General features: G+C 59.6%; 1 protein-coding gene across 2 annotated transcripts; it reads left to right on the forward strand.

The window, feature by feature from the left end:
* Positions 1-1,918: 1,918 nt before the first annotated feature.
* PPP1R1B (protein phosphatase 1 regulatory inhibitor subunit 1B) lies at positions 1,919-10,797 on the forward strand. Of its 2 annotated transcripts, none has more exons than XM_046677788.1 (7): positions 1,919-2,445; positions 4,112-4,172; positions 4,489-4,511; positions 4,927-5,002; positions 8,235-8,441; positions 9,749-9,868; positions 9,979-10,797. In XM_046677788.1, exons 1-7 carry the CDS (start codon positions 2,365-2,367, stop codon positions 10,026-10,028), a joined length of 618 nt encoding a protein of 205 aa, XP_046533744.1. In that variant the 5' UTR covers positions 1,919-2,364; the 3' UTR covers positions 10,029-10,797. The 2 variants fall into 2 exon arrangements, with proteins under 2 accessions (XP_046533744.1, XP_046533745.1); XM_046677789.1 differs by lacking the exon at positions 1,919-2,445 and adding an exon at positions 3,216-3,670.
* Positions 10,798-10,990: the final 193 nt, after the last annotated feature.

The following is a 10,990-nucleotide window of genomic DNA, read 5'->3' on the forward strand; positions in this document are numbered from 1 at the left end:
CATCCTTTTGGCAGAACATCCACAAACAAGTCCTCCCTGGTCAAAAGAGCCTCAGCCACCGTGGTTCTCAAGGTCTTCTCAGCTCTGATGGGCTCTGAGTGCGACTGGTGGGGATAGCTCCTTGTCTCTGTCCTCTCGTCACCCACCCAGCTGTCCTCTGTTCCCTCATCCCGCCCCAGGACCTTCCCACCCCCCAGCACTGGAAGCCACAGGCTCCTCACCCTGCCCTTGTCCCAGTGGCCACTCCAGTTACTGCCTGGGCCATACCCTTCCTGTGCCCCTTCTGACTTTCAGGACCTTCTTATTTACCCTCCCAAGGCCCTGCCAAACTGGTGTTTGCCACTCCCCGCCACACCCCGTCTGGAAGAGGGGTCTGGGCCGAGCCAGGGGCTGCAGGAGATGCCCACACCCTGGGCAAGCAACCTGGCATCCGGCTGTTTCCCAACAAGCATATAAGTCAACAAACACAGCAGGACTTGAGCCAGGCTTGGGGTTGGGAGGAGTGGAGCTGAGCGGCCAGGGCTTCCAGCTCCCATGAGCAAAGCTGTGCCCTCCTGCCACCCTCTCCTTCACCCCCAGAGTGGGCACTGACCCTGGGGCACAACATCCTGCCCCTGACTCCATTTCCACAAGACTCTTCTGGCCTCTTGCTCCCTCCTCGCCCTGCCAAAGACCCAGCATGCTGGGGCTGGGAGTGGAAAAGTTGCTGGAAGGGTGAGGGGGAGGGCTCATGCCTGTTCCAAGTCCAAGTGTGACCAGGAGAGATCACAGCCAACACAAACAGAGCCCCAGGAAGACACATACATATGTACAATATGTACACCTCTACACACACCCTCTCAGCACCACAGAGAGGCATTCAGACCCTCACCCATGGGCCTGCAGAGGGAGACACCAGCTTCTGCAGATACCCAGGGTCTGACAGATAAACAGGGACACTCCACCCTACAGGGCCAGCTCCTCTCCTTTCTCCTCTCCAGAGACACACAGACACCTCTGCAGAGAGAGGTTCACACCTCAGAAATGAGCACAGGCACCTGTCCTCTCAGCTCTGTTCCTGAATGCACCAAACTCACACACGTGATGGCACGTGTACTGGTACAGGCAGCCCCCCCAGCACCCCCAAATCTGTCCCTCTGGGCTGGCTCTGTCTCCCCTCTTAGATCTGGGGAAAAAAGGCAGCAGACATGTGAATCCAGGGTACATCATGGCAGGGTCACATCCCCTCTCCCCCCCAGGAGTGCTCACAGGATCACGACCTCATCCCCCCTCTACTGCCAGACTAGAGCTGTGGATACAGTACCCCCACCCCCTGCAAGCTGGCACACGCCTGCCCATCACCTTGACAGCCTCCGCCATCCCCCCCCCCCCCCCCCACCCCCCCCCCCCCCCCCCCCCCACACACACACACACTCCCCAGCTATAGGCACCACAGGGCCCCTGGCACTCACTCACACACACAGTCCCTGCAATGATGACTGACACATGTCCTCCCACACACAACCCGCTCTTCCACACTCACTCGCTTCCTAGGACACCCCCATTCACAGCGTGACATGCTGGTGGTACTCTCCACGTCCTCACTGGCCTCCCCATGAAACTCCAAGTACCCAGGCCATGAATGGGTTAAGGCCAGAGTCCTGTCTCCCTGCTGCCCCTCTCCCCCTCGGCCTCCCCCCATTATCCTCCCTGCTGGACTCCATCAATAATGCAGCTTCAAGTTCTGGGGAGACCGCAGGGGGCCCCCAGCCTGATCCCCCGGCCCTGGCTCACACTCCCCATCCTCCTCCGGGCCGGGAAGAACACGGTTCCCGGTGCTCATTGGCCACTTTCTCCTAAGCCCTCCCACCAAGCACCCGGGCGCCAGTCCCAGGCCGAGGGGACGGGATGGGGACCCCAAGGCTGGGGCCAGAGGGGTGACACCAAGAGAGAGGGAGAGAGGCAGAGACAGAGACACACGGAGAGGGAGAGAGAGGAACAGCGGAGAGACAGAGAAGAGACACACAGAGACACTCAGAGAGAGTGAGGGAAGGAGGGGAGAGGCAGAGACACAGAGAGAGACAGAGACACAGAGACAAGCGAGCCGGGGGCCCGAGGGTGGAGGCACGAGGTGACCGGGGTGCGGACGCAGCGCAGCGCGCGCGGCGGATCAGCCCCAGAGCCGGGGGGCACTCGGAGCCCGGCGCCGACCCCTCCTCCCGCCCGTGTGCCCTCCCCTCGCTGAGCGCGGTATTTTTATCTGTGCGCGAACAGCCTTCCTCCTCCTCCTCGCCGCACAGCCCGCTGTCGCCGCGGCGCCCGGAGCAGCGCGGGGGAGCCCAGCCGGGACCGTGCGCCCCCGCCCCACTGACCACCCCGCCCGCCATGGACCCCAAGGACCGCAAGAAGATCCAGTTCTCCGTGCCCGCGCCCCCCAGCCAGCTTGACCCCCGCCAGGTGGAGATGGTAAGGGGCCGCGCCCACCCCTGCAGAGCCCCCCACACTCCGGGGCCTCTCTGCGCTCCCGGGCGCTGCCAGTTCCGGACTGGCCCGGGAGATGGGGGGTGAAGGAGAGTCCCGGGCCGCCTCGGACACGGCGGGGGCGCGGGGCCGCGCGGGAAGTTCGCTGGAGACTCGTGCAACTTTTTCCCAGGGCTTCCGTCCTGATCCCCGGGCGGGAGAATTCTGGGCCGTCCCGGGAGGGGGGGCTGTGCTCTGGACCCCGCACAGTGTCCTCCTTCCCTAGGCTACCACCAGGACCCCTGCGCCCTGGTCCAAGCCAGCCCTGGTCAGATGTGAGAAACGTGGTGCACTGACCCATTCATTATGCAAAGCCGGCCTGCCCCTCCGCTGGCCCCCTGCTCTGCCTCTCTCTAGTGCCACCCTGTATGGCTGGGCTGGGGTCGCCAGAACCTTGTTCTGACCTCATTCTGCTGTCAGGCCCTAGACAGAGCCAGAACCTGGGCGGGGTGGGGGGGGGGGGGGGGGGGGGGACGTGGAGGATGACCAGTCGTTAGTGAAGCCACTCCTCTACACACAGGCGCCTGGCTTGTCTGGAGAGCCTTCCTGGGGTCTGGGAGGTCTCCGAAGAGGGGTGGGGGAGGAGAAGAGGGCTCCGCCCCCCAACAACCTAGAAGGTTCACTTGTTGCTGAGGTGTAGCTGGCACTCAACAGAGCAGTGACAGTGGGGCCAAGTCATTTTGAGGAGAGATAGGGGGCTATGGGGGGCGGGTTGGGTCCTGAGCCTAAGCAGCTTTCTGTCTGGATGACCATCTTGGGAGCTTGGCAGGAGGAGGTGGCAGTTTCAGCTTAATTCACCTGGTTCTCTTTGTGCATTTCCCTGGAGATCAAAGGGGACCTAATTAACTGACAGTCGGTCTGATTGCCAAGCTGGGGGGGCCATTCCTGGGAGTGCTCCGTGCCTCCCCTCACTATTCAGCTTGGCTCATGTACCTAGGAGGGCAACTTTTTGGTTTTTTTATGAGGACTAGGTAAAGAGTTCTACAGCCTGAGAGAGACTGCTAGAGGGGCCCAGACCCAAGCCTCCAGAGACACCCACCAGGCCCCTGGGGGTCTGGGGCTCAGGCCCACACCTGAGCCTCAGTGTGAGGCTGGAGGTGTCTGCAGTGCCTCGGCTCGCCTCCCTCTGCAGCTGGATCCAGTTTCTTTGAAGCCCTTGAGCTGAGCTTAGGTGGGCAGGGCCACGTGGGTGCCATGGCCCATGGGGCATCTTCTATAGCTGGCTTCAGCTCCTGAGGTCTGATGTCTTAAAAAAAAATGGGAGAGGAAGGGCCTTGGTAGGGGAAGAGAGAACGGGAAATACCCGTTCTAGAGTAGCCATGGAGTGGGATGTCATGGGCTGGAGTCACTAACTGGTTTTTCTCCTCCTTTCTCTGCCTTGGCATGCTGTGTGGCCTTGAGCTCTTTGCTGAATCTCTCTGAGCCTTGGGTTTTCACCTCAGTAAAATGAGGGGTGAGCTATAGAGTTCCTTTCAGCTCTGACTGTCTTTGATTCAAAGGTTCCCCAGGGACTCCAAAGCACTGTTTGTTCCCTGCTGTGATGTGGGGGGGGGGGGGGCTGCAGGTGTCTGTCCTGTCCCCCTCCTCCCCACCTCTTTCTCCATCTCCTTAGATCCGGCGCAGGAGACCAACCCCTGCCATGTTGTTCCGGCTCTCAGAGCACTCCTCTCCAGGTGGGCCCCTTCCCTGCCCGCCCGCACCCCCAGCCCTTGCCGCACCCTAACTCTGATGCCTTCTTGGGGCCCTTGCCAAATCCCATGAGTAGGAGACGGAGCAGAAGATGGAGGGGGGGAGTGGGTAAAGTCTGGGAGGGGCTGGGTTTACTTATTGCCCAGGCCCCTCCCAACACCGGGAAGGAAAGGGCACACTTTCCCTTTCCCTGGAGATTGAGCCTTTGGAGAAAGTAATTTGAATTCTCTGTCTCTGTTCCCCTTTCTCTCTCCCTCTTCTCTCTTCTTCCGCCCTCGGTTCATCGGTGGCCTCTCTCAGAGGAGGAGGCCTCCCCGCACCAGGTGAGTTTTCAGGGGCAGCTGGAAAAAGGGATGCTGGGGCCCTTTGTGGTGGGGTGGACTAACACAGGGGGCCGCCCAGGAGGACACATTAGCACATCAATCGGCACCTCCAGGGAGAGTGCCTGGTGCCAGGGTGCCACCAGCAGATCCTCCTCTGCCCTTTGTTTCCTCAGACCCGGGTGAGGCCTCCAGAACCTAGGGTTGTGCTCAGAGCCAGGCCACGGCTTATTGAGGCCCTCCCAAAGCAACAGGGCGGCCTCAGCCTAGGTGCAGGACCCTGGGGGCAGCAGCGCCTGGACCCATCAGCAGAGGCTAGACCAGTCTGCCTGGGTTGCCATGGGTGGGATGGAATGCAGGGAGGGTGACAGGAAGGGGCCTGTGGTGAGCCCATTTAATCTGGCCCTTCCCCTGGCAGAGAGCCTCAGGAGAGGGGCACCACCTCAAGTCGAAGAGATCCAACCCCTGTGCCTACACACCGCCCTCACTGAAAGGTACTGTTCCCTCACCCATCAGTCTGGCTGTCCCCTTGACCCCTGGAGCGGGGCTGGCATTTGAGGAGAGGTGAAAGCTGAACTTTTGTCAGTGGGGAGGGATGGTCTCGTGTACCCCAACCCCTACTTGCAGACCAATTCTCTCTTAATGTGGCCTTGTCAAAAAGCAGGAGTCTGGAGGCTGAACACGGCAGATATGAGCCTTAAAATCAGGTGTGGGATTGGAAGAAAAGAGGTGGCTGGCCTAAAATAACAAGTAGGCATCAACATAAAGAGACTCAGCTCTGCTCCTCCTATTTGCAAGTGTGTGTGGACCCCCCCTCCCACTCCCCAAGGGGCACCTTCTCCTGGGCTGCACCCGTTGCCCTGCCCTCCTCTCCATTTGCATAACATTGGCACAGGCCTGCCCACTGGATGCTTCTCATTCCTGCTTTTCCTTTCTGTATTAGAAGGCAAGTCATTCCTACAACACACACTTATGCAACACCTAGTGTATGCCAGGCCTCACTGGTGAGCAGTGGGCAAAATAAGAGGAGTGAGATCTGGCCCCTGCCCTCCTGGGGCCCTTTGCCCCAAAGGGTCAGGGAGAGTTACAGAGGAGAAGATGTTTAAGCCTGGATTTGAAGGATGAATGAAAACTCAACAGGTGGTGGTGGTGGGGGAGACACTGGAAGGACATTCCAGGAAGAGGGAAGAAGGTGTGCAAAGGAGAAGAGATGTGAAATCAGAGGGGGTCTTAGGGCCAGCCTGGAGACTTGGCTTCCGGTGGGGAGCTGGAGGAGAAGGTGGGGCAGACGGGTGTGGGGAAGGTCTCTTCCTAACTAAGCCATGGGATGCCTTCCCACTCCCGCCTCCGCGCCTGCCTGGGGCTCTTCCTGCCTGGCCAGCTCCCTTCTCCCGGTGTGCTGAGTGCTCCCTCTGGGGTGGTTTTAATGAATTCCCAGCACCGGTCAAGGTCAACAGGTGCACCTGTCAGCCCGCCTGCCTGGGTTGGGAGCAGAGAGGAGAGGAGAGAAAGGCAGGGGCTCTTTCTATTCCCCCCAGGACAGGGAATGAAGGGACAGCAAGCAGGCAGTGTGGTTCAGCACCTGGAAGGACTTCCCACCTGTAGGGATGTGGGGAAGGCCAGTCCCCAGGGTGGGCATGAGGGTGGGCTGGCATCTTCTCAGCACACAATATAAGGAATCTCTCTCCTCCCTCCCTGGGCTGGGGAGGGCCGAATGGATGTGAGGGGGATGAACCGTCGCGTCGCTGGGATGCTTGATTATGAGTGTGGGGCAGAGGGCTGGGGTGAAGAGGATACAGCCAAGGCGCTTCCCGGGCCCCCTGCAATGGCCAGAAATGTGCCCCCACCCCCACTGCTTCTGTGGGCTGTGCCTTAGGAGGGTCTAAGTGGGGAGAGGCAGGGCAGAGGAAAGGGGCCAGGACAGGGGCAGGTAGCCTGCAGGTGGGGGCTGTGCTAGAGACTTCTGAGCTTAAAAAGGGAGACTTGGGTGGGCGGGAGTTCAGGAACCCAGAGATGGAGACAGAGAGAGAAGGAGACAGCTGGGAGGGCAAGCGGGAGACCCCAGAGAGCCCTGAGAGGCACGAGGCAGGGGCGAGGTGAGGCGAGGCATGCGGGAGGTGCACGGGGCACCAGCACAGGCGCTGCACATGCACACACACCTATTGTTCACGAACTGAACTCTCCTCCCCTAGCTGGGGGAGAGGACGGCTGCTCCAGCTGCCACCCCCTCTGTCTCCCCGCTCAAACCTCAGAGGACCCTTCTGTTCCTGGGGGGCACTGTTTTGTAGGCTCCGGCCCCGTTCTGGGCAGGGGACGGCACCTGGCCGGGTTGGGGCTTTGTAGGGGGAGAAGGGCCCCTGGTGGAGGGTGGATAACACTGAGTCTAGGCATGAGGGGGGCTCTCCAAGGCTGAACCCTCGCACTTGGCTCAAGGTGAAGCTTTGCCGCATCCCCAAGGCCAGGGCAGGGTGATTTATTGCGCTTTTATTGCCTGGGTAGCTTGCCCAGAGCCAGCGGGAGGCACTGGGCTGGAGCCTGGGGCAGGGCGGGGCAGCGGGCACACACAATGCACCCTCTGTGCCTGTCCCCGAGTTGGCAGGAGCACAGTGCCCCGCTCATTGCACCACAGGTTTCCAGCCTGGATCTACCCCTCGGGCCTTCTGAGGGGACGGGCTGCCTGCAGACCAGGAAGGAGCTGCGGCAACCCCAGCCCCTAGCTCGTCAGCATCTCAGCTGTGGGCTGTGAGTTTAGTGACCCAAATCCTTTAAAATCCCGCCAGCTCCTGGCCCCCCTGCTGCCTCTGCCCCAGCCACACCTCACAGTGTCCCCTCAACCCCTGCCATTCTCCCAGAATTCCCCAGCCCCGGCCCCTTTCCCGAAGCTCCTGGTCCTTTCCATTGTTTGGAAACTTCTCTCCAGCTGCCCACTCTGTTCCCTTCCTAGGCCCTATCCCATCAGGCCTTGGTGGTGGTGATGGTGGGGGGTGTTTGCTGCTTTCTAGGTCACCAGAGAGGGAGCTGGGAGCTTGGGGATGTGGGTCAAGATTGTGGGGGCTGCGTCGAGCACGCCACATCCCCAGGCACGACTTCACTGGCTGCAGACTATTATGTCCTCAGTCTCAGAATTGTTCCTACCTCTTAGAGCTTGGGGCAGAGGTGTGTGGAGTGGCATCTATGACAGGGCAGCGCCCGGGGGTGGGGACCAAGCCCAGCATGGGAGGGCTAGGATTAGGGTGAACAGTGAGCCCTAAGCAGGCTGCACACTCCCCCAGAAGTTGAAAGGACAAATCCTCCAGGCCCTGGCCCCTAGGCCCTGTGCCTTCTGCCAGGGGCTGTAGCTGGACACTATTCCTAATACTGGGTCCTTGGAGAAGCAAGCTCTCCAGCCAGGAAATGTTAAGCTGCTGTTGTGCCCGCCTGGTCTTGTCCAGCTTGGCACCCTATGGTGTAGGGGAGCTGCCTGGTGCCAGCCTCTGGGGGGCCAGCATCTTTGGACAGCTTAAGAGCCAAATCTGATCAAGAGTCTACCCCCTGCTGCTTTTGCCCTGGTGTGGACCCCAGCAGGCTGACCTGCAGCCTTCAGCTTTTGAACTAGAACTCTGAGCCGGTTAGCACTGGCCCAGCCCACGGGAAGGAGGCTGGGGGCGGGGCCACATGCCTCTCCAGCTCCATGGGCTGCTTCTTGGACCTGGCTGACCCTTGCCTTCCCGGGTCCCCCTGTGCCAGCTGTGCAGCGCATTGCTGAGTCTCACCTGCAGTCCATCAGCAACCTGAATGAGAACCAGGCCTCGGAGGAGGAGGATGAGCTGGGGGAGCTTCGGGAGCTGGGCTACCCAAGAGAGGAAGAGGAGGAGGAGGAGGAGGAGGATGACGAAGAAGAGGAGGAGGAGGAGGACAGCCAGGCTGAAGTCCTGAAGAGCAGCAGGGGGTCTGGTAAGCTGAAGGGACTGGAAGCCTGGGTCCCACCACCATGGTTAGGTGGGGTCCTCCCTAAGTGTCCTGGGTAACCCCCTCTCAGTTCCCAGTTCTCACACATGTTAACTGCACTCACACCACAAGGGGCCTCCCATCCTCTCACCCCACTGGATGCCTCACACTCAGCCTTACCTGACACCTGGGCTGCTCCCATCCTTGACTCAGCCCCTCTCCCAATCAGGCTTTCCTAATAATTCATCTCTTCTCTAAGAAGTAAGGCAAGGCCACATGAGGTTTGAAGCTAGACCCAAGAAAGGACTTCCCATCTCGCTGGCAGTGAGGGGGTGCAAGGAGATGCAGGGATGGAGGACTAAGGGTGTCCAGTGCCCTCACTGCCTGCACTTCTGAACTAGGATGTGGTCTCTGCTGGGAGGCAGAGTGCTGACTGATAAGTCCTCTCCAGGATCCTGTGGCTGTTTCTCCCCCTTTTTTATTTCCTAGACTGGGGGGGGGGGGGGGGGGGGGGGGGGGGAGATGGTGCCCTCTAGCGTCTAGACAGAGAATCTAGGATTCAAGAACCAATCTGGTCCTCCGCACCTCCAACCCCAGCTGCCTCGGAAGAGATGGGCCAGCGAGTGGCCTAAGACCTACACAGCAGGCCTCAGAGCTAGAGGTCCCAGATCCAAAATCTCCACACAGGGTCCCAAGGCCCAGAGAATTTCTCGGCAGGAGATCTAAGCCCCTCCCATGGCTGATTCTTCCAGACCTGTCCATGCAAGGCTGTGCCACATCTGTCCCTCCTAGTGCACATTAAACTTTTTGGTCCCATTATTCATGGGGATGACAAACAGCCGACCACCCCTGCTTGAAGTGTCCAGCCTTTGCACCCAAACAAAATGGCTTGGACCTTCTCTCTGTGTCTCTGAGTCAACTCCCACTGAGACCCCCAGAACGGGTAGACAGGAGGTGAGAGGAGAGCGTTCCCTCTTGGGAAAAGCAGCAGGGCAGTGGGTCCCATGACTACCAAGGAGCAATATCAACTGCCACCACTCTCGGAGTGGCTCCTGGGTTCTAGTGCTGGGCCAGGCATATCTTATTTAAGGCAATCTACACAATTTCCCTCTTACCATCCCCTTCAGAGAGGTAACGACTATCTAAACCATATGGCTAGTCATTGGAAGAGCTGTGCAGTCCAGTGCTGTCTCCACTATACCATGATGCCCTCAGAAAGCTTAGCCTCAGCCATCAGAGACTCAGCCGATGTTCCAGGACAGCCAGATGGATACTCAGAGCCTGTGTTTTCACTACTTCTTCCCTGTCCCCAGCTGGGCAGAAGACAACTTGTGGCCAGGGTCTGGAGGGGCCCTGGGAGCGCCCGCCCCCTCTGGATGAGCCCCAGAGAGATGGAAGCTCCGATGACCAAGTGGAAGACCCCGCACTAAGTGGTGAGGCTTGGGAGCCAGGGGGGTAGGGGGTGGGGGGTGGAGGGATGAGGATGTGGAGCTAGATCTTGGTGGGTGTGGCCAGGCCCTGAGTCCCTCTGCTTGCCTTGCAGAGCCAGGGGAGGAGCCACAGCGCCCTGCCCACCTGGAGCCTGGCACATAGGCACCCAGCCCTGCATCTCCCAGAAGAAAGTGGAGGAGGCATTGCTGCTCTCCAGAAACCCACTCTGTCCCCACCCTATTTTGTACCCTTCCCCTCACTTGCTAGTGCTGCGGCTTCTGACTTCTAGAAGACTAAAGCTGGTCTGTGTTTGCTTGTTTGCCCACCTTTGGCTGATGCCCAGAGTCCCTGGGCACTTGCTGCCTGATGCCTACCCCTGCCAGTCATTCCCCTACTCACCCAGTGGGAGGCGGGATGTGAGAGAGCTTGCATTGGAAAATCCAGTAACTGGGGGACAAAGGTTCAGTCTTCCCTATTCTACTCCCCAGACCCTCTCCCCTGGGCACAGGAAAACCACAGGGCAGGACCCTAAGATCTGGGGAAAGGGGGTACTAAGAACCTGTAGATGCCCCTAGATCCTTCTCCATCCCCTCTCCTATGGGGGACTCCAAGTCACCACCCCTCTCACTGGCTTCTACCAGGACCCAGGATTCAGGCATCCTTCTCCACAGCCTCAACATTTTGGAAATCTTCCCCTTATCCTCTTCCCTCCCCAGCCTGGGTGCCTGGAAGATGAATTGGCAGAGGCTGCTTTGTTGCGTTTTGTTTGTGCTTTGATGCCAAGAATGCCGCCTAGTATCCGTCCTTGGGGGGAGGGGGATGCACACGGTGAGGGGAGCCAGGTTGTCCTGTCCTCTAGCTGCTCTGCCCCCTTCCCCTGACGCCAGGCCTGAACCGCTCCCGTGCTGTAATAAATCTTTGTAAATAACTGTGCGGAGACTCCTCTTTCAGGGGAAGGACAGGGAGGAGGAGGCAACGGCCTTCCCGATGTGGAAGACCTGGTTGGTGGTCATCCGAGGGGCAGGGCCTTGACCCTAGTGTCCAGTCCTCTAGTCTAGGAGTCTTTCCTGCAGACAACAAGCTCGGGGCACTCTTAGGAAGGACCACACAAGTTCTACATCCTG

The sequence above is a fragment of the Equus quagga genome, chromosome 11, assembly GCF_021613505.1.
Source record: "Equus quagga isolate Etosha38 chromosome 11, UCLA_HA_Equagga_1.0, whole genome shotgun sequence".
NCBI classification, from domain to species: domain Eukaryota; kingdom Metazoa; phylum Chordata; class Mammalia; order Perissodactyla; family Equidae; genus Equus; species Equus quagga.

Coding starts and splice junctions, on each gene's coding strand:
- PPP1R1B (XM_046677788.1), top strand. CDS start 2,365: ATGGACCCCAAGGACCGCAAGAAGATCCAGTTCTCCGTGCCCGCGCCC. Junction 2,446..4,111: donor ACCCCCGCCAGGTGGAGATG/GTAAGGGGCCGC, acceptor CCATCTCCTTAG/ATCCGGCGCAGGAGACCAAC. Junction 8,442..9,748: donor GAAGAGCAGCAGGGGGTCTG/GTAAGCTGAAGG, acceptor CCCTGTCCCCAG/CTGGGCAGAAGACAACTTGT.